Source organism: Symsagittifera roscoffensis, chromosome 1 (genome assembly GCF_963678635.1).
Source record: "Symsagittifera roscoffensis chromosome 1, txSymRosc1.1, whole genome shotgun sequence".
NCBI lineage: Eukaryota > Metazoa > Xenacoelomorpha > Acoela > Convolutidae > Symsagittifera > Symsagittifera roscoffensis.
Genome location: NC_087062.1, coordinates 20,128,431 through 20,153,962, shown reverse-complemented (window position 1 = coordinate 20,153,962; position 25,532 = coordinate 20,128,431). Strand labels below are relative to the sequence as shown.

At 33.2% G+C, this 25,532-nt stretch overlaps 1 protein-coding gene across 1 annotated transcript; it reads right to left on the bottom strand.

The window, feature by feature from the left end:
• Positions 1-14,460: 14,460 nt before the first annotated feature.
• Positions 14,461-25,092, bottom strand: LOC134851837 (uncharacterized). Its single transcript, XM_063868138.1, has 5 exons — positions 24,965-25,092; positions 19,833-20,165; positions 19,042-19,275; positions 18,681-18,862; positions 14,461-14,984 (listed from the first exon to the last, which is right to left on the bottom strand). The coding sequence occupies exons 2-5, from the start codon at positions 20,122-20,124 to the stop codon at positions 14,754-14,756; spliced, it is 939 nt and encodes a 312-aa protein (XP_063724208.1). The 5' UTR covers positions 20,125-20,165; positions 24,965-25,092; the 3' UTR covers positions 14,461-14,753.
• Positions 25,093-25,532: the final 440 nt, after the last annotated feature.

Here is a 25,532-nt window from a genome sequence, read left to right as displayed (position 1 = left end):
TGTTGTCTTCTAATGTGATGTTGGATATCTGATTTAGAATATCTTCCAATTGATTGTAAATCAATATTTGGATTACGAGCAATAGCTCTAATGCTTTCTTGTGAAAATTTTTGAGTGATTGCATTAACGTAGGGTATGGAGTAAGGAGATAGTATTTATCTTCATCAGGATTCAATTGTACTACCTTGTGGCTATTTTTTGATCCACATGGGACTGCGGTATCCCAGAAATGTGTTCGTCTTGAAAGTGTGTCGACAAAATGTACTTTAATTTTATAGAATATAGGGATTCTTTTAAAACAACGTTTATCTTCAAAAACATATAGTGGTGATACTTTTTTGGTACAAGTATAAAACCATAAAATATTTCCTTCGTAGTCTAGAAAATTTGATCTATTTCCTGACAATAAGTATTCTACGTAGGGTATTTTTAATACTGCTAGTGCGAGTGATTGTAGGATTTGTGTCCTTTCCAATTCGCATAATTGGTGAAGTGTTTCTAATTCGGAGAGTGACATTTCTTGAAAAATTCGACTAATCGTGTAGTCTAACTTCATATCTAAGTGAATATCATAATGGATATTACCGAAGTAGGTGTTATTCATTAGTGATAGTTCTTGTAAACGTGTACTTTTACTGTCATGTGGCTTTAATTTTCCACCAGGTTGACCTGTGCTTTTTTGAAAGTTAACTGGTATGTATGATGTTCCTTGATTTAGAAGATGACTTGTAGCATAAGGGTCAAATTTTATTTTTCCAGTGGTCATGTCGAAACCTTTTTCGTATTCGACAAGTATTTCAGAATATTGTGTTTTATAAAGTGGGTTTCTGTATTTGAATGCAATTTCTGTTTCTTGATATATTTGGAAACGTGTTAATTTATTTTCTTTTTCATGAATATTTCTAAAATCATTACTTTGTTTTCGGGATGGATTTACTTGTTCGTATGGAATTGATTCTATAAAATATTTTTCATGAAATTTTATCATTCGAGCGTGTATTTATGCTACTTGAAATGTTGTGCATGTATCTTCGGGAAACCAAACAATTGTTGCTTGTGTCCGTGTTGTAGGGTCACAATAACCTTGATCATTTTTGCAAGGTAATCTAATTCCTTGATAGATCATTGTGTTATCTGATAAATCTCGTGTGAGTTGTACTTTTTCGAGTTGTATTTTCCAATCGAAAAACATAATTTCTTGATATCCTTTGTTTTTTGTGTCTGCTTCGCAGTTTGAGGGATCATTTATTCCAATGTGTGGTATCCAGTGTTTATCGTGTATGTCATAAGTTATTCTTCCGTATGCGTCGTTGTATGGGTATTTTTCGTCTAGCTTTTCGTCTAGTCCAAGTTTTATCGGCAAAGACTTGGAAATTTACTAGTTTCCTGTCTGTGTTTTTATTTCTAGTGATGTTTAGTCTGAGTAGTTCGTTTTTACAATCATCGGGATTTAAATGTAGAAGTCGTTCTATATTACTTTGATAGAATGATTCGTGATCAAGTCGGTTTTTATTTCCGTTTAAAACTTGTGAACTATGTACTTTCTTTTCGGAAAATGTTGCTGTAAACTTATATCCTGTGACTGTTGTTGCTCGGGCTTTTGAATACAGTGTTGCTATTACATTTGTAGTTTCTATAGCTTGTGGTTCTGTTTCGCATTGTGATACTTGATTTATTGCATATTTGTGTAGTGTTTTTTGTTCGTTTTCTTCACAATCGTACTGTGTTACTAATAAATCCTGGGGTCCTGTGCGAGGAAGGAGAAGGATTTGTGTTCTGATCGGAAAATATTAGAAAAAAGATGTGTTGAAATGTTAATTTTTTTAGAATATACATGTGTATGATAATCCTGAGTATGGGTTATAAAAATGATGTAACCAATTGTGTTTTTGGTATAACTATCGTAATTATATATTACTTCAGTTGTTATAAATGGTTAGCGATTGAGCTGTTATATTTGGTGGATTTATTGAGTAAGGATGTTGAACAATATTGTTAAGTTTGATCGTGATTTCGAATTTCAATTGGAGACTATTTTGTTGGAGTATTTGAATATTATGTTCACGAATATCTTCGTGGACATCTTGTCTATATTGTAGTCTATTGAGTGCCCAACTGTGGAGTCGGTTACTATCTTGATGTTGTCCAAATAATGGTGGGGGTGCTACGAATGTATTCCAGTCTAATCGTAAATGGATATTTGTTGATGATTGTTCTCGATATCTAGCGTCGAGGTTATTTGGGAAATTTAAAGGGAAAAGCGTCGGTGAAATCTGGCTTAATGATGGTGTTGACGGTAGTGATAACGTTTCTGGTAGTGATGATGATGTTGTTGTATCCGTAGAAACAACAACTGGGTCGTTTACTAAGTTTGGTTCACCTTGTCCAATATGGTAGTCGTGCTGTGGGATTGGGGGGGGGGGGTTAAAGGGATTTTCACGTATTTGTTCGGATGTTGGTGTTGAACCTAAGTAATCTGAGGGTATACTTGAGGTGCTACGTTGTGAAAGGAGTGGGGGAGTTTCTGGTAATGTACTATTTGGGTTTTCTGAAGTAGTTGGTGTTGGTGATTGGGGTATATCAAAATGAACTATAGGGGTTTGAAAACTTCTGTTTCGTCGTGGATGTATAATTTGTCTATTTATTTTGACTGTATTTTGGTTTTGACTAATGTTTCTTATTCTACTTAATTCCTGTGGTAATGTAGGGAACAATTTATATGTTGGTTCACTTAGGGGTGCCTGTCGCTGAACTGGTTCTAATGGTTCGGATAAGCGTGTCGTTCTTCGAAAGTGTATGGATTATTTTGGAAAGAAATTCGTTTGGAATTTTGGGGGTTTTGGGTAGTTGTAGGTATTGTCGGGTTTTCTTGGGATGATGTCGGTGAAGACTGATTTTGTGATTATTGGTTAGCAATTTTTGAATGTGTTCTGATTGGTTTTTTCTAGTGGAAAAATTTATGTTTTTTATAGTATTCTTCAATGAAAAGAATTAAAAGAATTGTTGCTAAGGCGATTGTGATTTTTGCCTTTTTTTATACATTTGCACATTGTCAATATTAGGGATGATAAAAATGTTATGAAAATTACAAATAGTAAAAAAATATCTAATCTACTAAAAATTGTTCGTATCATTTAAATAGACTTTGGATTATCGTACCTGTGAATATGATCAATGATTTGGGAAAGTTGGAGATATATTTCAAATAGGGAGTAGAAAATTTTAAAAAATGTTGCAAAAAATTATTAAAATGATTATAAAAGCTTCAAAAAAATCAAATAGAAATATAAATAAAAGTTTGAGTAGTATGAAAAAGTTTATTATAATGTTTAAAATTGTATTTTTAAAGATATTGACTGATCGAGAGAAGAGCATCTAAGAAATGATTCCTTTGTCGAATATTTTTTGTTGTTTGAGGCGAGATTCAAGTGTGGTCGAGTTATTTATTGATTATTTGACAGGTGGGTTGAGTTTTGTGAAAAATTGCTGGGGGCTAATTAATGGTGTTCGGGAGGTCTTCTTTGCTTTATTTTTGTTTGTCGGGTGATCTGGGGTGTTTTTGAGATATTTGTACTTTAGGCCAAATGAATATGGTCGTTTTTTACTTTAGGCCAATTTACCATTTATGGTTGGAGGGTTTTTGAGGTCTGAGTTGGGAAAATATTGTTGATCTTTGCGTTATTAGATAGGGGAGGGTTGTGTTATTATGGTGGTATTTATTTTAGTTGTCAAGTTTTATCGGGTTGCTTATTTTTGACCTGGAGGTTGTAAAGTTATAGTTATAGATATGCCTGGTGTTTTAATATTATTCGGCTAATAGGTTGGTGTTAGAGATATAGAAGGTGACGGAATTAAGTGAATCCTATTGGCTGAATTTGAACTAGAATTGTTGCGTGTTTTTCAGCATGTTATTTTGAAAAAGGAAAGTTCAAATTGATCCTGAGGTGCAAAGATTATTAATTTTAAAATTAAAGTTGTTTTTGAAATTCAACTTTCTTTAATATTTTAGATTGTGGGATGAATAATTTGTAGTTTTTACGTGGTTGATTTCTAAGTCATGATAATTCTCTATGTTTTGATTTTTCTACTTGTTCTTGTGGTAGAATTTTTTCTATCATTTTCCTATTTTTTTTCTTTTTGAGGTATTTTTGGGTCTGGCGTTTTTGTATTGTTTTGAATTGTGGTTTGTTTTTGATTTTGTTTTTCATGATGAATGTTGTGTTGTTCATCTATTTCTTTTTCTGTATGTGAATGATTTTGAATAATTTTAAACCTGTGAAACAATATAATTGAGTTAATTCGCGTAGCGCGTACTCTTTTGGGTAGTAGGGCAATAGATTGTTACGATGTTGAACAATTTCCTTTTGATTCGAGTCTGTGAGTTTATACGTTACGTCAGTGGGTTTGGCAATTATTTGGTATGTTCCTTTTTGAAAGGGTTGTAATTTTTTAGAAATGCCTTTTTGTGTACTAAAGTTAGGTATTAAGACAAATGTTCCAATTTTTAAATCTGTGGCTGGTGTAAAAGTGAATTAATGGTCGTTAATATTTTGCCTTTGTAACAATTTTTTTGTTACTTTTTGGTAAATTTCATTGTGTTTTCTATCCTTATTTAAAATCCATTCGGTGTGTGTGTGCCGGAGGCTAATTTAAGAATTTGTGGGTGATGAAAATGATCTTCATCATGTGTGTGTAAAAGTAGGTTATAACAAATTGAGTCTTTATTTGGTTGGCAATAACCTTGTGCATTTTTATGGGAATTTGCTGTAAACATAATTGGTTTACGTGGCTTTTGATTAAAAACCATTTCGTATGGTGACATTTCTAGAGTTGTCGTGATTTGTGAATTATATGCTAAGGGAAATAATTTTACATCTGCTGACCATTCTGTGTATTTTGTATCATTTCCCTTTATGATACATCTGAGATATTCTTGTAGTGAACGGTTCATACCTTCGACTAAACCGTTTGTCCAAGGTGCATGAGATGTACGTGGTTTTTGTTTGATGTTAAATAAGTGGCATAGTGTGATGATTTAATCATTTATGAATTCTGTACCGTTGTCTGTAACTAAGATTTCGGGTAATCCGAATTTAGCTATCCAATGTTCATAACGCGTCGTGTAGGCATAATAAGCGTTACAATGTGGTACTGGGTTGAGCGCTTCATAATGTGTAAAGGCATCAACAATTACCATAATGTAGGAGTTTCCTTCAGAGGATGGTGAAATTGGTCCTTTTGTATCGAATGAAATGCGATGGCTAAAATATAAACTTTGTCCTTTAAAATCTTGTTTTTGTGCTATTTGTTTTTGATTTGGGTAAGGTTTGTTTAATTGACATACTATACAATCATTGCATAATACTTGTATCCAAAATGGTGCATTTGGGAAATAAAAATTTTGTGTAAAGTTTGAGTATGTTTTCTCTGATCCGGAGTGTCCTTTAGTATTTTGTGTATGTGAGATGTTAAAAGCTATTAATATCATACTTAAAGGAAGACAGGGAACTTTAGAATCATTTAATTGATATTCTAAGAAATCTGTATTTTCATTAATTGCTGTGTTATTAAATTTTCGGAAATATCGGAGGAGTGTTTTATTTCCTAAAATTGATGTATCTGCTTTTACGGGCTTAGTTTTGTATTTGTGCCATGATTTTAATTGTTTAATTACTGGGTCGAGGTTTTGATATTGTTTTAAGAGTTCAAGTGTACTTTTATCTGTTGGGGGGAGAAAAATATTTTCAATTTCTAGTTTTGATAGGGGAATTGTGTCAAGTGGGTCATGGAGGTCAAAAACTTGATTTATTGTGTATTTTGAATCATTTGTTTGTGGTCCTGATAAATTTATTTAATCGGTTAAATTTTCTTTTTCAATTAATGGAAAAAGGTATTTTTTATGCGAGTGGTGTTTTATTCTTTTTTGTTGAGTGTTATGTTTTATCCATTGTGAGTATGGAATTGGTTTGAAAGTTGATGTTCCTAGTAAATCAACTTCGTAGTGATTATTTTGGCAATCTAAGTAAAAAGGAAAATGTTGTAGGTTATTTATCTGTGATTGATCAATGTCAGTTTTTACTGCATATTTGCTTTCTAGTCGGGGTGATGTTTCATCTTTAGCGAGATAAAAATTAATATTTTTTGGTATTTCACCTGTAGTTTTTCGTGTGAGTAATTCAGGTGGCGTATTTCGACTTAATGTATCAAGTAACGCAAGATTTTTCCTGCTATCCAAACTATATGTTAGTTTGGAAATTTTATTAGAATTAGTTGAAATCTATAAACTCTATGATTTGGATTTGACTTTTATGTAAAAAGAAAAATAATTGGTTTATGATCTGTGAACAGAACTGTTGGGTGTTTTGATCCAAGTATCAGAAATTCATATTCTGTAAATGTATAAATTATAGCTGTACATTCTCTCATTAGAGTTGAGAGTCGTAGCTCTGCTTGAGTGAATAATCGTGAATTTGCTGATATAAGGTTCATTTTATTTGTACCACTATGTGATTGTAGCAATGCTGCGCCGATGCCAAAATTTGAAGCATCGCACATTGCATAGAATGGGTGATTTGGATCTGGAATTGTATTTGAAATTTGTTCAGTTAAAAGTTTTTCAATTTCTTCAAATCGTGTTTGATGTTCAGTGGTCCATTCAAAGTTATTTTGCTGTCTGAGGATATTATAGAAGGGTCTTAAGTATAGTTGCTTTTTATAAACATATTTACATAAGAAATTTAACATTCCAAGGAATTCTTGGATTTTCTTTTTGTTTGTGAAGTTTTTGAATAGCATCAATGCGTGATTTTAATGGAGTGATAGTGTTTCTTTCAATATTATGTCCATAAAACTTAACTCGTGTTAGAAAGAAGTGTGATTTATCGGGAGCGGCCTTCAGATTTTCGTTCTGAAGTATTTTATGATACTGTTCTAAAACTGTAAACATTTCTTCTTTGGTTTGTGATTGCATAAAAACATCGTCTAAATAGGTGATTGCATTTTTTTGAGTATGAGTGGTCTAAAAAATTTTTTTTCATAAAAGCTGAAAAAGCTGCTGGTCCTATGGATATTCCATAGAATAAGCGATTAAATTCATATTGTTGATTTCCAATAAGAAATTGTGTTAAACGTTGTGATTGTTCATCTAGTGGCATTTGACTGTATGCACTATTCATATCTGCGGTTGTAAAGTATTTTCCATTTATCTTTGTTAAGATAACTTGTATTGGTTCAATAGGCCAATTGCATTTTGATTCATCAATTAGTGAATTGAGATATCTAGCGTCTAAAACTATTTTTAGTGATTCGCCTTTTGCTAGAATGATAACAGGGTTGATAAAAGTGTTAACTTTTGGTTGTTCTTCCTTTTTTACTGGTGAGATAATTTTGTATGGTTTTAAGATGTCAAGTAATCTATTTACTTTGTCGTGTAAGTGAATTGGTACTTTACTGGCTCTTTGTTTTTTGAAAACTGCGTCGGGTTTTAACGGGAGATGTAGTGATGAACTGATTTTTCCAACGTCAAATTTTGATGTTGCGTAGACTGTTGAATATTTTAACAGTTGCTTTGCTAATTTATCAAATTCGGTTTGTGTAATTTGTGAATGTTCAAAATTAAACATTGTTAAAAATTTTTGTTGTTCTTTTGTGTAATTTGTTATATTGAATGTTGGTTTAAAATATGGTGTTTTTGTGAAGTAATCTGTGTTTCTTTTTTCATTACTTATTATATTATTTATGCATAATTCTTCGTCAAGAATTGTGGATTGGCAAATATCTAATAATTGGAGTACATTATTAACGCGGTAGGCTACTTCATTTATAGGTGAAATTGTAGCATTTGTTTCACAATATCCTAAAAGTCCTAAGGGTAATGTTACTTGATATGGTGCATTGTTATACACGTGTAACAAAATGATGTCGGAATTCGTGTTTTTCAAATATTTTATGGATGAGATTGTAATTTTGAAAAATTTGTGAATAGATTTGAATTCGAAGTCTGACATAAAAAGTTGTTGTTTATTTTGACTTTTATCATACTGGTGAACTTGTTTATTGAAAAATTTTATTTTTTTCCTGACAGTGGTTTCAGGTGTTTCCGTTGTTGATTGTAAATTGGGTAAAATTTTGAGAAAAATGGTGGTTGTTTGTTAATTCTTTGGAAAAATGTTAGGGCTGTATTTTTTGTTTTTGTGTACTTATCTTTGATTAGTATTTTACTATTTAAGATGTTGATTGTTGGGATATATTTAGATACAAATGGTATGCCAATGATATTGTGCTTAATATCAGTGTTATGAAATTTTGGTTTAAACGGTTTGTATAAAATTTTGTTTTGTTCCATTGTTCTCGTGGGGAGAAGGAATAATTGGATTTTTCCATAATTTACTAAGGTTGGTCCTTGTGCTGTTGCTAGTTTACTAGAGGTTGCAAGAGGCGTTAGTTTTGGATGTAATGTTTTGATTTCATTCCAAGTGGGAATATTAATTATGTTTGATTCTGCTCCTGAATCAATTAAAAAATCAATATCAAGATCTGGTGGTTAAAATTTTTTGTTTCTTGGGCTTTCTAAGAGAAATGGAATTGTCCAAATATTTTCTCTGGGTTGTTCTTTTTGAATATTTTGATAAATATGTTTTGTGTTTGAGCATTGTGTTTCATCTTTTTCATCGGGTTTAGTTACCGTGGTAATTTCGTTTACTTCTTGTGTAGTTTGTGTAGTATCACTGGGTCCAATATAGTAATTGTGATGGAGTTCCAATTGATTTTCATATATATGTGAAGTAAAAGGTTGTTCATATATGATAGGTTCATAGTCGTTTTCGACTGTTATCATATTTACAGAGATGGTCTTATCTGTATCACTTTCTGTATCTGACGATTCACAATTTATATGATTCAGTGGTAATTCGTTACTTCCTGTGTCATCAATACCTGGGGGGTCTGATGTTGTTTCTTCATTTGTCTGCACTTGATTAATGTGTCTTTGATGTTTTGGTGTGCTACTTCTGTATCGATGTTTAGAATCTTGGTAATGGTTATTATTCCTGTGTGGTGACTGGGAAAAATTTCTGTATTGATTATTGTAACTTGAGTTTCGATTTTGTGAATTATTTTGTGATCTGTTTTGATAATTGTCGTTTGATTTGTGATAGTTTGATCTATTATATGAATTATTTCTTGATCGATTGTTCGGGTAATTCTGATTTCGATTGTTTGAATAACTTCTATGTGAATAGTTTCTACTTCTGTTGTATGATGAGTTTCGTGATTGATTATTGGAATAGTGTCTATTCCTTGGGTTTGATTGGGAACTGGATCCAGAAATAAATTGTGTTGTATTGGAATTTGATCGTGAATAGTTATTTTGTTTATTTTTGCTATTCGATCGATTATATCTATTTTGTGAGGACTTTCATGTATTTCTTCGTTCGGGTGATCTTCCTCTATAACTTGAGTTATATGGTGATTGATTCCTTGTGTAATTTGTGTTGTTCGGAAGTGGTTTTCCTGAACTGTTATTACTAAATATATTTTTGTTTGGTAGATTTTGTATTTAGTTTTTTATGCTTTTGAGGTTTATTCTGATTGTCTTGTTGTTTTTGTCTACATTCGGAAATACTGTGTCCGTATCGTCGGCAATAATTACACCATTTTTGGAAGATGGTTTACCTTTAAAGTTTGGATGTTTTTCGTAGATATTTAGTATTTCGGTGATTTTTTCAATCAGGTCTGTGTCTGATTCTTGTATGTTATTTATATGTGTAGTGTTTGTTTCAATTCGATTAACATATTGTAGTTTTAGATTTTCTGTTTCATTGAGTTTCATTGTGATTTCTGCTTGTTCTAGTTTATCTACTAATTTTCGAAAATCTAAGTCTGGTTCTCGAATTGAAGAAGGATGAGATGCTCTCTTTTTTATCGCTATTTTCCTTAATTGAGGTGTTAAGGTCATCATTAAAGTGTCTGTCTTTTTTGTGTTTTTATAGTCATGGGTATTAAGTGAGTATGCTTTTCGAACTAGTGTTTCTATACGTACTGCTAATTAATTAATTGTTTCATTTGGTAATCTGCGAATTTCATTACATAAAACTCTTTGGTGTTGTTTGTTTCTTTCAGAGTCAAACATTTTTGAAAATTCTTGTGTGAATCTTTTCCAGTCTGATTTTATTTCTATGGGTAATACTGAAAATCATTTTTGAGCTGCGCCATCTAGGGTTGTTTGTATTAATGCTGTACGTCTATGTATCCAATTTTGATGTAGTGGCGTATTAATTGGTTCGGGTCCTATATTTAAAATTAAATTTGCTGTTACTGCATTCAGATAATCTTCTACAGAATATTCAGGGTCTGTTCCTGTGAATACCATCAGTGGTTTATTGGATGTTATTGATGATCCACCCATGAGGTATGGATTCATTGTCATCTGTAGTGATTCTGCTGCATTTGGCATTTGTGAAAAATTTGAAAGTTGATTTTTTGTTATTTCGTGTTGCTGAAGGTAATATGGAAGCGTTATTTCATTTTGCATTTGAGTTGGTTGATAAGAATGCATTAACATTGGTTTTTGTGGTTGTATTGGTTGAAAAGATTGTGTATTAAATGTGTTTGGTATAAGCATTTGTCGTGGGTTTTGTATATCTGTTGGGTTTTGTGGGTAAGTTTTCATATTTTGAGATGGTTGAGATTGTCGCGGTCGTGTGCGATATTCTTTAGTAAATGGTGCAAAAATATCTGGTTGGTTATAATCATCTTCATCAGATGATAAATAGTTTGTATTATATGGTGTATGTTTTCTTTTTATTTTGTTGAAAGAATGCCTAATTTTCACTATAATCCTGTGTAGGTTGTGGATTATCTGGAAAATTTACTGAATTGGTCGATGTTTTTGGGACATTCCAATAATGGGAACATACGTGATTTAATTTTTGTGTGTTTTTTCGGGGAGGTTGGTTTGTGCTTGGTTTGTGAGCATAATTATAATTGATTTCTGCAAAGGTATTTCTTGTGAATGGTTTTCGTGTTTTTGACGGTATTGTCATTGGTCTATACGTTTGACAGTCCATCTGTGAATATTTTGGAGCAACCGATAGTTTAACGGTTGATTGTAAGGTTACTTGTGTTAGTGATGTATTTGTATTTCTTGGTATTGTCAGATTGCGGTGTATAGGTGAAATATTTTGTTGTGTAGTTGTTGTTGTTGTTTGGACGATTTCTTCATTTATGAAGTGTGATGGTGTTTGAATATCTTGCTGTGTAAGATTTCTGGTTCCATTAAGGTGTTCATTATGTATGATGGTCGAATTTAAACTGTTATATTTGTATCAGGTAAAAATGTATTATAATTCAATGGTGTTGCATCAATGGTTAATGGTATTACTTTTACATAATCTCTGTGATAAGATATTGTACTTATTGCATGACTTGAGATAGCTTGTGGGATATTTAGAAATGCATGATGAGACCATTCAGGATCCCAAACGTAGTCTGATTGTTCTGAAAGAACAGTGTCGTCATTTGTATTTTGAGGTCTAAAATTTTTTCTTGCTTGTGAAATTAAATCTAAATTGTGTCTGAATCTATTATAAATAATGCTAAAATCTTTTGTAAATCATGTTTAGTGTGTTGTGAAACATCTTCTTTACTGAAATTTTTGCGAATTATTTGGAGAAATGTTGAAAATACTGTGATTTCTTTTCGTACTTTCGTATGTCTAGATGTTTCAGTTGGTGATATATTTTGAACTTCTGTTTTTTCTAATATAGATATATAACTGTATATTATTGCAAAAACTTCGTTAGTGAATATGGAGTTTGCTCTTTGTGATTTATGATATTGTATGCTTTTGATATATTCTATGAATACTTTTAAAAATTCTAATTCAATATCGTCTGTTTGAATTTTATATTTACGATGGGCTGTATTTGGTGTGCTGAATTCTATGGTGTAGATTCCATATTGTTGTGTTAGATTACATATGTCTTTCAAATAATGTTCAATAATTTGTCTTTTGATTTTACATCTGGGAATTCTTGTTTGCATGGGCTGATTACTGGTTCAAACAAATTTACGAGTGAGTTCTTGCAAAAATCGTGTTGTCCTCTATCATCGAGTGAATCTATAAGAAAGGGAAAAACTGCTTCGTCATCTGGACTATCGTTACTTTGAGTGTGGCTCAATTTTTCTTTTGATGACTGTTAATATATAACTATCGATGTGTCTAATTGGTTGATTCCAATTATACAAGTGTACTGGTTTGTATTTGTATTGCTTTTTTATTCTTCTTTTTCCTCTTTTTGATGAATTTGAAGTTGTTTCTGAGTCGGAAAAATATAAATGATCATGATGGGACAATTTTTTATCTATTGATACTTTTAATTTGTATAGTTCGTCTAAACTACTGACTTCTGATTCAGAAAATGCGTTTCTATTTTTTGAAAATCTTTTTCGTGTGATTTGTCTTTGTTTGTTTATAATTTCCCTTTTTATTGTTTGTCGTTTTGTTCTAATGTATCCAACTGTTTGTGTATGAGGTGTGATTACAAGATCGTATTTTTTGTTATCTATTTCACAATTGTGTAAAACGATTGTTTGTTTATTTCCTAAATTTGTGAATGACATAAGGTTTAGTTTGAGGGATGCAAGAAGTTGTTAGTTATTTCTATTTCCTTAGACTGTTAGTCCTTACAATTTTTTGGTTCTCTTAACCTGGGTCTTTTTGTTCAGGGTTGGAGAGAAAAGTATATCGATTCCGAAGAATGATTTTTTACTTTCTCGTGGCTAGTCTAAGCTAAGGTGTTAACTTACTTAATCTTACCTAGGGGTAGTGATTGTGTTCAAGGGTTGGAGAATAGTAAATCGATCCACAAAGTTCAGGTATAATTAGAACGCAAGTAGTTCGTTAGATACTGTTTTAAACTTACTAAGTCTTAGATCTATCCTGGGTCTGGTAAGAGGAGGGTTCAAGTGAAGGATGAATAACCGAAGTTCTTCACTGTTTATCTTAATTTGAATGGTTAGTTTTATTGAAAAATTTCTATTATTCCTGGGTCTTTTGAAAAGGTTGGATAGTGAATCGACGTTTGAGGTCGTTAGAAACTTGCTAAGTGGGTGGGGGAGAACAAAATTGTTCTTTTTGATCCAAGGATAAGCCTTGATGATCTCATTTTTAAAATTAAGTAAATCTAAGTTTAAAATGGTTTAAATTTATTTAATGAAAAGATTTAGTTTTTCAATGATATTAGTGAGCTTATGATTGCTGTTATGTTTAGGTGATGAAGCTGGAACAACAGGATGATTTATGATTACTAACAATTTATTGTCATGTTAGTAATTTTTATTTTTATTTTCACTAAATATTTTTCAAATATGTTTTATATAATACTGCAGAAATTAAGAAAACGATCTGAGATCTTTTTATCAATCGTTATTGTACATTAATAATTTTGTTTAGCGCCTGAAATGATGATGAAGATTTACTTAAAAATTTTTCGTTTGCAAATGAAATTCTAAATTCATTGCTAATAAGATTCTAAATATAAAAGTTTGTGTTGGCTTTTGCCGTACAACCATAAAACTAAATGGTAAGTTTCTACTTAGTCGTATGTCGTCTTTTGTCCGAGGTCTTCTTCCAATACCGGGTAGTTCTAGTATCGTGCGGAATATCGGCTCTGATCTATTGAGTCGTAGAGACATTTCAATTAAATTATTATCGTGTAACATTTTGAAAATGTTTTGTCTAAATTATAATCTATATTTGGTTAGTTCTAAGCTATTAAGGTCTTATTCGAGACTTATGGTTGCATTAGATGAGTTTTAACCGAAGTGGTTAGCTCATAGAGTAATTTCGGATAGGGTACACCGTCTGCTCGTCACGCTATCTTATTTTCGGCCGGATAGATTCGTGCAACTTCTTAGTCTAATACCGATCCTAATCTTACTCTTATACTTACTAGTCTCAGGGTGTTTAACTAGTCTCTGCTAGGCTCAATAGATCTAGAGTATACTGGTTTATTGCGGCACATGAAGTTCTCTTGGAGAGGCAACTAATCTCTAAGTTAAATTCAAATCTCTCTGGAGCTGAAATTACAAGTAATTTCAGCACTTACAAATAAGTAGGTTGTTAGTTAGATGGATTATGATTGGTTAATATTAAATATTTTACAGTGGTAAAATATCCAATTTATCCAATTATAAAATGTAGTTTAGATCAGGTTCCAGTATCTTTGATTACCAAATCAGGAAGGGGAACCGTGTTATCGAACCCAGAGAGTGCTTAAACGGGAAATGATAGGCTTCAAAAACTATGAACTACTACTTACCAATCTAAGTAGAAGTACGTTTTAGGGGAAAATTAATTCTGATGATCTCAAGTTAGATTAGTTTAATTGAACAAGGACATAAAGCACTAACATAATCACGGAATCACATAAATCGAAAAATTAATCGAACAGTCACAGAAATAAAGCAGCGGTTGGAAAATATATTTTATTTCAAATCGCATAAGATAGCAAGGACAACTGGGTAAGTAGCACATCATGTTTTAACCACAGAATTAGCACAGAACGTTTGCAATGTTTTAAGTACAGCAACTTTAAAATAAATTATCATTATCATATAAAAGTTCTAATAAAGTCAAAACATCAAATCAATCATAGTTAATTTTATCGATGTCTTCATTAGTCAAAATTTGAAGAATAATGCACCACTTTTTCTCCCCTTTCTGGCCACAACACTTTTCTCTAAATTGCCGTCTATATTCTGAGTCCTCGTGCGAATGCTTTACGCATTGGCTTCATCAGCAGCATGACAGGACCTCTGATTATAATCCCAGTGGATCCGAGAAGCTGTCCAATTCCCAGAAACAGTACCCCTTGTGCCCGATTGTGGGGGTCTCGGAGGAGGAAAGTGAGGAACATCAAGAGGTACTGCAGGATCCCGAAGATGGCAAACACAGTTGAGGTCACTGTCAGTGCGAGCGTAATCTGGAAAGTAACAAGTTGAATAATTTCAAAACCTCATATTTTGAATCTCGTATGAAATGAATCCAATTATTTGCTATTTATTGTGAGAAAATAAAGAATGCTTATTTCTGTATTCGTTTTCAAAATGTTTAGCAAGAAAAATTTAATTTTGAAAAGATCAAGTCGGATATGTTATCAAGTAGGAATATCGTTAAATTTTTTGGATGAACTTTTGTTTAACAAAAGTATTTGAATCAGTTATGATGGCGTGCTCAATTTCTTGACAATAACCCTTGCGATGAGCATGGTTATTACAATCGGTTACTAGACTTTTTTTCCGTAAATACTTATGTTTACAAGACTCATCTGGACTCCTGATAGTACCTTGGGTCATAATGAATTCAAGCTTCCTAGAATTTCCTGCACACTTAGCCTAGAGGTAAAGACTACGCCTGGGTCGGCAAAGGTGGTGGGCTCGAATCTGACCAGGACCTGTTTTTTTCTAACGGAAACGTTCTGCTTCGAATGAAATTGTCGGCCTAATGTTTGTCTTCTTATTTTTTGTCGGCTTAGTTGCCACATCTAAGACTCGTATATTTTTGCTGTAAACAGTTTTCATTGTAGTTGCTTTCATTTTCTTAGCATATTAAAAATCCGGTTGAATCGAAATTTGATTTGTACATTGGTTGTAATTTCACAAACTCGATTTAATAATTTTTTAAATATAGTTTCGTCTTTTTTTTCGGCTGAATTGGTTTCGGTTTTTTATATCGTCTTATTGGCCTTGTCTTGCGTAGTTTAGGTACTGAAAAAAAAATTGTGCGCGAGTTTGTGTTCTGAGGGAAAAAGGGACCTAATTTTTTTTATTAGTTTGAATTTTTTTTGAAGGGTTTCTGCTCAGGTATTTTCGGCTTCGGTACTGCTTGTCAAAAAAAAATTCAAATTTAAGAAACCATCTGGCACATATGGCGTAGAGGTAATTTAACATCTCACGACGGCAAAGGCTTGGGGTTCTAATTCGGCCGGAACTTGTCTTTGTATTGTTAAGAGACTTTGTGCTTTCTCTGACTATCGTCCGCCTGTTTTTTTTTCGTCGGCTTAGTTCCCTTAGCCCGATTTTTTGGAAGGTTCAGCTTCCTTCCAAGTTGTTGCAAAACCTATGTTTGAGACCGCAAGGCTCAGCAGTTCGATTCCAGCCGAGACCTGTTTTTTTTGCAAACTGAAATTTTTCTAACTTAGATTATTGTCTGTCTGCTTTTGTTTATCATTAATTCAGCTGAAAACATTTTTTAAATATTGGTTTTCTAAATTTCGGAAAGCTTTTTGTATAATTTTTAAAAGTACAGTAAATTTTTTGGAATTTTTGGGATTTTGTTGCAATTTTTATTGACAAAATCAACTTTTTGAAGTTTTTTTTTCAATTTTTTTATCCGTTTGATTGTACTCATAGTCATTGAATTTGCATCGCAAGTGGCGCAGACATCAGCTTCGCCCCTGTGTTTAAGTTTAATTATGGGCTTCTAAACCTACTGGAATCTAACATCTAACCATTGTATTAATAATCATTAGTCTTGCCATTAGCAAGCGTTATCAAATCGGAATACAGGCTTTTTTCGGGTTAGCTGCTAGTTTAACAAAACTTTTTAATCATTTGTGCAGCATTCAATTCTGCAGCAGAAATGCTCAATTTTCTCGATGAATGAAAATTAGATGTTCGTAAACGTGGTATTGAAAATTCAGCGCCAAATGCGGGGAAGGAAGAACAACGGGCTGGATATCCTTTTTAAGATCCTCTGCGATTAGCAGAAACCAAAATTGTTTGATTGTTTTCAAGTTGAACTTAAAAATTTTCCAATATTAATTCAAAACCGTTGGTCTTCTAATAAACGAAAAAATATCTATTTATCAAAAATGCACATAAACTGTCAAAACAAAACGTCGAAAAAGAAAAGTACGTAAATGTCACGAGTTACTTTTTTCTTCTGCTTTTGAGATGAATACAACCAATAAACTTTAAGCGCAACCCAAGTAAAAATTCGCTGGTTTTCTTTCTAAGTTAGATTTTTTTTTGATGTATCTCTAAAACTCACCATTGAACCGCCTACTTAGAATTCGTTCTTATGAAGAATCGATGAACTTGCTTCATACTCTTATATAGGTTACGATGATTTTTTTTCGTGTTTTCATTTGTTGAATGAATGAAGCAAATTCCACTATCAAACACAAAAATGTAAAAGTCACAAAAAACATAATCAAGTTCTAGCTTTGAAAGTGGAACTTGATTTCAGATTTTCCAGCAAAAAAAAGTTCCTATCGATCCAGTTTTTTTCAAACTCAGTTAATTTCAGCAAAAAATGTCAATCATTAAGTAAGCTTGAAACTCAAAGACTTTTAAGGGCATTTATTTTAAAATTCGAAAAGTGAGATTTTGTCCAAAAAAAGTCGGTATTATTTTCTGTTTTTTTTGCCTTCAATGACGCTTTTCCAATTGTATGTCGGCTATGCTTTTTGGCGGTGTTAGATTTTCTAATGGTTTGTTTTGGCGAACACTTTTTTGAAGTTTTATGGAAAACTTCATTTCAATTCTTACGACTTTTTTTGAATTTTTTTTTTCACTAAATTAATTTTGCTGGAAATGTTTCTCAATAATTATTGATCAGCATTTGTTATTTTCCTGTATTAATGCAGGTATTTGAACTCTAAGGCTTTTTTCTGATAAATTTTGATATTTAAAGCTTGCTATTAGCAAGCATGATCAAATCGTAACTTAAGTTTGGCTCATAGTAACTTCGAAATTCCTAAGTTCTCTGGCACACTTGGTCTAGAGGTGACTACTTCGGTTGGGAGGGCAAAAGTTCTAGGTTGGAATCTGACCAAGACCTGTTTTTTAACCCCTTTTAACGCCATTTTTTGTTTTGACTTCTGTTTAAAAAATTGTTGGCCTATTGTTTGTACGCTTATGTTGTGTTGGCTTAGTTGCCACGTCACGGATTTTTTGTGCTACAAACATTTTTTACTCTTTTTAAAATCGTTTTCTTTCTGTTAGATTTAAATTGCATTACGAGGCCAAACTGTGTACTGGATAGGCGCACAATTTTGTGTCTGTATGTTCCTGGATTCCAGAGACAAGTCTTTGAACGTGTTATATTTTTGTCGCAACGATCAAAGAAAAGGAAAGAAAAAAAAGAAGAACAAAAGGTGCGTCCTTGTAACGGGATCCGCTTGCATTTCACAAACTGCGCAGTTTGGCCTCGTAAGGTGCAAAATCTGATTTTTATATCGTTTTTTCGCTTTAAAAAGTACTAGGCCTGAAATGTTTTGACTTAAGTTTTATCGGTTTAGTCATCTAATTTTACTTCGTATTTAAGAAAAAAGATTTTAATCCTTTTGTGTGTTTTTGTAGGGTGCATTAGAATTATAAATTCAAAACTTTCAAAAGTTTTTTATGACAACATTGTTGCAAATTTACCTTTGTCGGCCAAATACCGCTCAATAAATTTTGAATATTATGTAGTTGTGGTAATTTCAAATTTTTTTCCGACTCAGTGGCTTTTCTTTCTTTTTACTGTATCCCTTCTCTTTCAACCTGTATACTAGTTTGCGATGCTATATTTAAAAGGTATTGCAAGTGGTGTGAAGCTCCGCTTCGCCTTAGGGTAAACATTTGCAAATCTGAATTATTTAGTCTTACGCAACTTTGACTGTTATGTAACTGACCGGTCGTTGTGATTGTGCGTCATGTGATGAATTGACGCTACTCTGACTCTTCTGTCGGATCAACACGAGCAGAAGCACAGTGCATGCCACTACACATGCGACAGCTGGAACCCCCATCAGACTTAGGAACTGGTCGTACTGCTCATGTAGCGTCACACAGTCGCCCCCAACCAGGTCCGATCCTGGAAATAATTTTTGCATCTGGACAAATCGCAGCAAAAAAATTGGCTCAGATATTTTGATTGCCTCTCTGGGACAATTTTTCGCAGAAGAAATTGCTCGCACAAAGCTTAAGTAATGAAAAATTTTCGCTTTAATTGAGCAGGTATTTCTAGATGTCATTCATAAGGACGACGCTTACCCATGGATTTTGGGATGGCCAGGATGAAAATGACCAGACATACTGGCCCTACAACGAGCCAGGCAGCTTTCTGGGTGCAGCTCTGCTTGTACCAAACAGGGTAGCGGACTGCGTTGATGCGGTCCAATGCCACCGGAACAGCCAGGTAGTCGGCCAGGAGGAAAAATGATCCCCCGAGGAAAATGAGGGTCTTGCATGATGTACGCGAGATACGCTGTAGACAGAAAACGCCTCCTGTGAACACATATGACAAGACTGAGATATCTTTTGTTACAATTATCCACGAGAAAAGAATTCATCAACCACATATTCCCAGTTTAGTTGAAGCACCGAGAAACGAACACTCTTATTCGATAGCAAGCCGTAATACGCAACATCAACCGAAAAATAGGCCCAAAAACGTGTTTTTAGACAATTTTTTGAAAGTTTGGACCAAACAGTTGCGTTTTTTGGCATTCTCTCCCAATTCAAAATTGTATATAGTCACGCGAAAGGCGCCTTCAAAAAAAATGCGAGTCAGCTAAAAATGGAATTCGTAAAATAGTTTCAAAGATCAAAGACTTCGGTTGGCCACGAGGTCTAATTCCTGAGGTGGGCTTCTGGGCGAGACAACAATTTTGAGCTCAGAAAAGTATTTAAAAAATAAAAAATGCGTTTAGTTTTTCAGCAGGATTTCAGGTACAGTTCACGGCTAAGATCATAACAGACCGTATCTTGAATCTCTTGTGAATAAAGATATTTGCACCGTTTGTACAAATACTTATTTGAACGTATAAAAACAAAAAACGTACCAAAAGCACCGCAGAGAGAGAATTGAATCACCACCAGTTGCTGCAACATCTGACCAACTGCCTGTACCCACAGAAAAGTACGCGCACTGAAGTCCCCCACTAGGCCCCTGGAAATTAGGATTGCAATCAGCTGAGAAGCACAGCCCAGCCCTCCTAGCACAGCCACGAGTATCAGGGGGTTCCTTTCAAACACGGTGGGTCCACTGGTTGTTGAGACTTCGAAAGACTGGTCCATCGTGCCATTAATGGAGTTTTCGTTGTTTTTCACGTCTATAACTCTACTTTGGTCCATCGTTTTTGATTTTACAGCTGTGATTCACAGTTATTGAAGAACTAAATGTCAGAATTAAATGTCAATCAATACGGTAGTGCCTTACAAAGATGGCCCTTTGTTTGTTTTTAATATACGGGAATATTTAGTTTTGATTTTTGTGGTATGTTTTTAATATGCGACATAATTACAGTCAGGGGTATTGATAATACAGAGGGCCACTCTTCACGACAATTACGTAAATACCAATTAAATTAATGTTGCAATTAATTTTTTCAGGGGGCTTCTTTTCGACCCGAAGGGTCTCCATTTATTACTATTTGAAGACATCCGTTTTTGGTTGACGGGCCCAAAAATTTTTCGAAAAGCGCTTTAGGCAACATATAGTAATTTTGAAGTACAAGTTTTTAGATAACGTTTTCCAAAAAATTCCTAGAATCGCATTTTTGGCTCTTTTTTCCCAATAACTTGCTTACGGCGCCGAAATTTTGGTTAAAATTAGGCCTTTAAAATGGTCTGATTTAGCGCAGAAAATCAATTTGGTCGATCTAAGAAAACAATTTTTTTTACTATCCGCCCCTTCAAGAAAATCTTAGATCCGCCCCTGTTGTCATCCAAAACGCCAGAAACGCCATCGAAGCAAAATTTGTTCAAAAAAATTCAGGCGTTCACGGGCCGAAGTTGTGATTTTAACATTAGACAATCGCAAATGAGTTTTAGTATTTCCAGACTGTCGCAACCAAAATTGGTATCTCCTGACCGTGGCGATTGAAAATGGTTACTTCCAGACTTCACAGACTGAAGAGACATGTCCGGGAGTGTTGTGCGCGACGGCGCAATGAAAGATAAACTAACCGCACTGCGCGACAAAAAAAAACCTATCAAATCACTTGCAAAAAAAACCATAAAATTTCATTTTTTCATCAGTAATTTTCTCTGGTAATTACCTATATTAGTTAGAAATAATAATTTTTTCAAGGAATCAAGCACCTTAAATAAAAGTTTTTGATCAAAAGTAGAATGTTTCTAGCTTTCAATTTAATGGACCGAAATGTTACAATCCTGTTTGCAGGTGCTATTTGAGAGTATTTTGGGATAATCATATCTATTTTGTTGTTTTTTAGTCCCTTAAACTCTAAAAGTGCTCATAAACCGTTTTATGTTAAAAAGTAAAAAATCATTATGATTATCAAAACACAATTTCAGAAGAACGTGAAATATCTTTAAGACAACAAAACAGTTTCTCGATATCCAAAAGAAAATTCATCAAAATTTTATCAAAAATTTTGATCAGAGCTTACCTGAAAAATTAAGCTATTTATGTACAAAATTAAGCTATTTATGTACAAGGTTATTTATGCAAAACACGCGTGTGTTACGGTATATGTCCAGTATTTTCTAAAAAAAAACTGCTGGATATTGTATGAACTAAAACAACATTTTATACGCAATTGTAATCATTTTTTTGTTTTTTTTTTCTGTTTTTTGAGCAAGTGTTTTTTGCTTTCTTACGTTTTTTACTGTATCAGCTACAAGATTTTACTGTATTAGCTACAAGAAGTTATAACGCGGCATTTACGTTAAGAGTTGCAGCTGAGTTTTTGGAAAGTTCGCTTTTTTTTGGTACATTTTCGGCACTGAGATCAGTCAGCTTTATTAATGTCGGCTTATTTTCCTAATGTTAGCATTCTACTATTTTTGTTAATATTACAACAATTGAGCTCTAATGAGAAACTTTTGAACTTTAAACACAAAATTAAAAATGCAAAACGAAAAATTAAACAGAAAAAATTAAACATGAAAAACGGTAAACTTTCAGAATCAGTTTTTGGCTTTCTAGATCTTTTAATAAATTTGCTCGAAACCTTTGATTTTTTTTTGTTGCGCGACCTGCTGTATTCGAATACCAACATCGGTTTACTACCGTTTTAATGACTTAATTGTGAATAATTTTATTTGAAACATACATTTTGTGCTCACCTCTGGATCACTCAAAACGCTTTTTTTAAAATAAAAACTCTAGTTAAAGTTTTTCATGGCAAGAATTTTTTTTGCGGCTTTTTCGATCTTTTCTTTTTTTCTCAGCTGGATAGATTGCGGCCTATTTTATATCATTTTCAGCTTCAAATTACGTCTTCTGACGAGCAAAACAAAATTGTGTGAGTTTCTGTATCTTGAGGGCGATTGGGGCGTATTAACTGTTTGTTAGTCTTAAGGTTTTTTGATTTTTTTCAGCAGGTTTAATTTAAAAAAAATTTTTTGGGTCAATACTTGGGTCTATAATATGTAGCCTTGGTGGCCTCATTTTGTTTCATTTGATGAGCAAATAAAGTTTTACTTGAGGCTGAGAGAGACTTGTTAACTTTTCATATGTCTTAAGTCTTGTTGTTTTTTTCCGACTCAAAGGGTTTTGCCAATGTATTTTTTTGGTCTTTGTTACCGCTGGCTAAATTATCTTCCGGTGCTGATTTCACATTCTAACTGGTTTTTTTTCTTTTGGTAGGTCTAGTTTTTTCGACTTTATCGATTTTTTTTCCTTGTGTTGTATCGCAAGTGGTGCGAAGCTCAGCTTCGCCTCTATGTATGTGTTTTTGTTTTAAAAAACTATTTTGATTCATGCTTGTTTGTCTTAGAAATAATTTAATCAATGCTCTTAGATGAAACGTCATACTGGGCTACAACAAATAAGAAGAGACGGGTTTTTGACGAACAAATGAACGAACTTCTTCTCACGTTGTTTTCTCGCTTTCACTGCAATTAATGAAGATGCAGGTTTAAAAATTTGACATAGCTGCATTCAAAGATTATTGAAGAAACAGGGTTTAAAAATGACGAGTGCTGGATGCAACTATTTGAAAGGACTTGACCAGGCAAAATAGAGAGAAAACTTGTTTCGAATGCGTAAATTAGCCAATATACGTAACCAGTCTTAGAGATGTTCTTGCTGTGAAAATGTCGTCGCAGCCAGCTGAAGAGTTTCAATTTATATGCTTAAATTGGTTCTTTATGAAGCTGATAAGCTTGACTTACGCTGTTTCCGAAAAACTACAGACAAAATACTGATCGAGTCACTTCGTCCGCGTCAAAAACGGACTTAGATGTTTCAGCGCCACATTTATTAAAAATTATTGGGAGCTCATACTAAAAAACTGGACAAAAGTTTTCAGACAAAATAGTTGATAATGAGAATCCTGCGCACAGAGGGGAGTAGTAATTGTTCAGAAAAATTAGGTAGAATTGTTTTGCTTTGGCTTATTTCTATCCTCAGCGCGACATTATGCATAAATAATATAGCTTTTTTTTTAACACTGGACGGAGTCACTCCATCTATTTTTTGAACTGTCGTTTTTTGACAATAAACAGAGCAAATCAAGCGCATCTGCTTCCTAAAGCAACAATTTGAGTACATAAATTGACATCCCTCAAATTTTCTTGAAATGAAACTTTCACAGCAAGAACACCTCTAAAACTAATTGTGATATACAGGTTAATTTGCACCTTCAAAAAAAAATTCTCTATTTTTTTGGCCAGGTTAATTCCTTTAACCCGGTTAGTTTCATCAAGCAATTGGTCAAAGTTTTGACCCTCTATTATTAATAAGTTAAGAAAAAAAATGAAAACAAAATTGCGAAAAAAAGAATTCGTTCAAATGATATTTGAAATCAGCTGTCTGGGTGTTTGTTGTAGTTCAGTGTATGTATGCACGTTCCCCGGTGATTATTCGCATTGAGATTTTTTTTTTGCAGTTTATCTAGATTTGTTTTTCAGATGCAGCCATAGATAAATATAAGAAAGTGAGATATTAGTTTATGTAATACATTTTCGTATGTTGTTCAATGGTCTTCATAATTGGTTATGAGATAGTTTTTGCGCATCATGATTTTTTTTTCATTTTTCGATCGAAGAAATTTAAATTTCATTCATTTTGAACACATGAATGAGTAATACCTAATGGAGTTTTCATTTTTAGATCCTTATTTGAATAATTTAAAGGACCATAAGAAGATTGAGGGCTTCGCAGACTTTGAAAACGTTACGAGTTTTTTTAAAGTTTTTTGTCTCCAGGCAAATCTTCTCCTGTTTAAGGAAATATCGATAAATTCTTCAATAAATTTCCGCAGAGCCAATCTTATTGCATTTTTGATCCACAAACTAGCTTATGAATTAAGGTGAACTAATAGATTCGAATATTGGTTTCACAACACCATTGGTTTTTGGTAAATTATAGGTCTTACGATACCATTGGTTTTTGGTATTTTTTATTGATTTTTGGTACGTTGTATCACCTATTAACTGTATTGCTTGTTGATGGCTTTTTAAAATAAGTAATGATTAATGTCGAAGCTATTGATTATTTAAAAGGTATTCGAAACTTTTGCTGACTTTTTTTTGTTCAATCAGATAGAGGATTTAAAAAAAAAAAGTTTCGAGATCATAAGTGGTAATTCATTGAACAAAAGTTTTTGAACAAAAGATTTGACCGTCTTCTTATGCCAAGTTTTTTTCAACCGTATTCTGACCGAGTTGATGTTTTTGGACCTCAACTCTTATTTTCATGCGGAGAGGATCTAGGTTGGGTTTTTCTTAAGCGTTTCTAAAAGCCGTTTTAGGCTCTTTTTGTAAATTTTAACTATAAAATAGCTGTTGTTTGGGTGGGTCACTATGCGTTCTCAAAAAAGTATATGTTGGAGCCGCCAAAAGCGGCTTTGAAAAATTAAGGTTCGTTCAGCCGTAAATGGTATCCGTAAAATAGTACCAAAGAGAGGCTTGTTGGGTGGATAGGGGGCGAATTCATAAATCTGAATGAAAAAAAATACATGAAACCGCTAGTGATTTCATGTAATTTTTTTCTAGTTCTCACCTGTGGTTGTCTTCCACGATTCAGCTGAAGCAAATTAGAGGGTCAAACGAGGTAATTTTGTGACGAACTTTACTCAATGTAAAGAGAGAGCGGTCTGAACCAAGCGCGTGTCTTGCACTATTTTTTAAGGTCAGACTCAAACGGATTAAGTTTTGTATTTAAATGACTACAAACCCATAATTCAGCATAGTTAGTTCAGCATGATTCATAAGCTGTTGAGCAGCGTCTTAGGGTCTTATAAGAAAAAACTAATTAATTAGACAGTATTTGTTAGCAACAAGTTGTTATCAACACAAAATAGTGAGTTAGGACCGTTGTGGTTAACTCATAGAGTAATTTCGGATAGGGTACACCGTCTGCTCGTCACGCTATCTTATTTTCGGCCGGATAGATTCGTGCAACTTCTTAGTCTAATACCGATCCTTATCTTACTCTTATACTTTCTAGTCTCAGGGTGTTTAACTAGTCTCTGCTAGGCTCAATGGATCTAGGGTATACTGGTTTGCTGCGGCTGCTGAAGTTCTCTTGGAGAGACAACTAATTTCTAAGTTAAATTCAAATCTCTCTG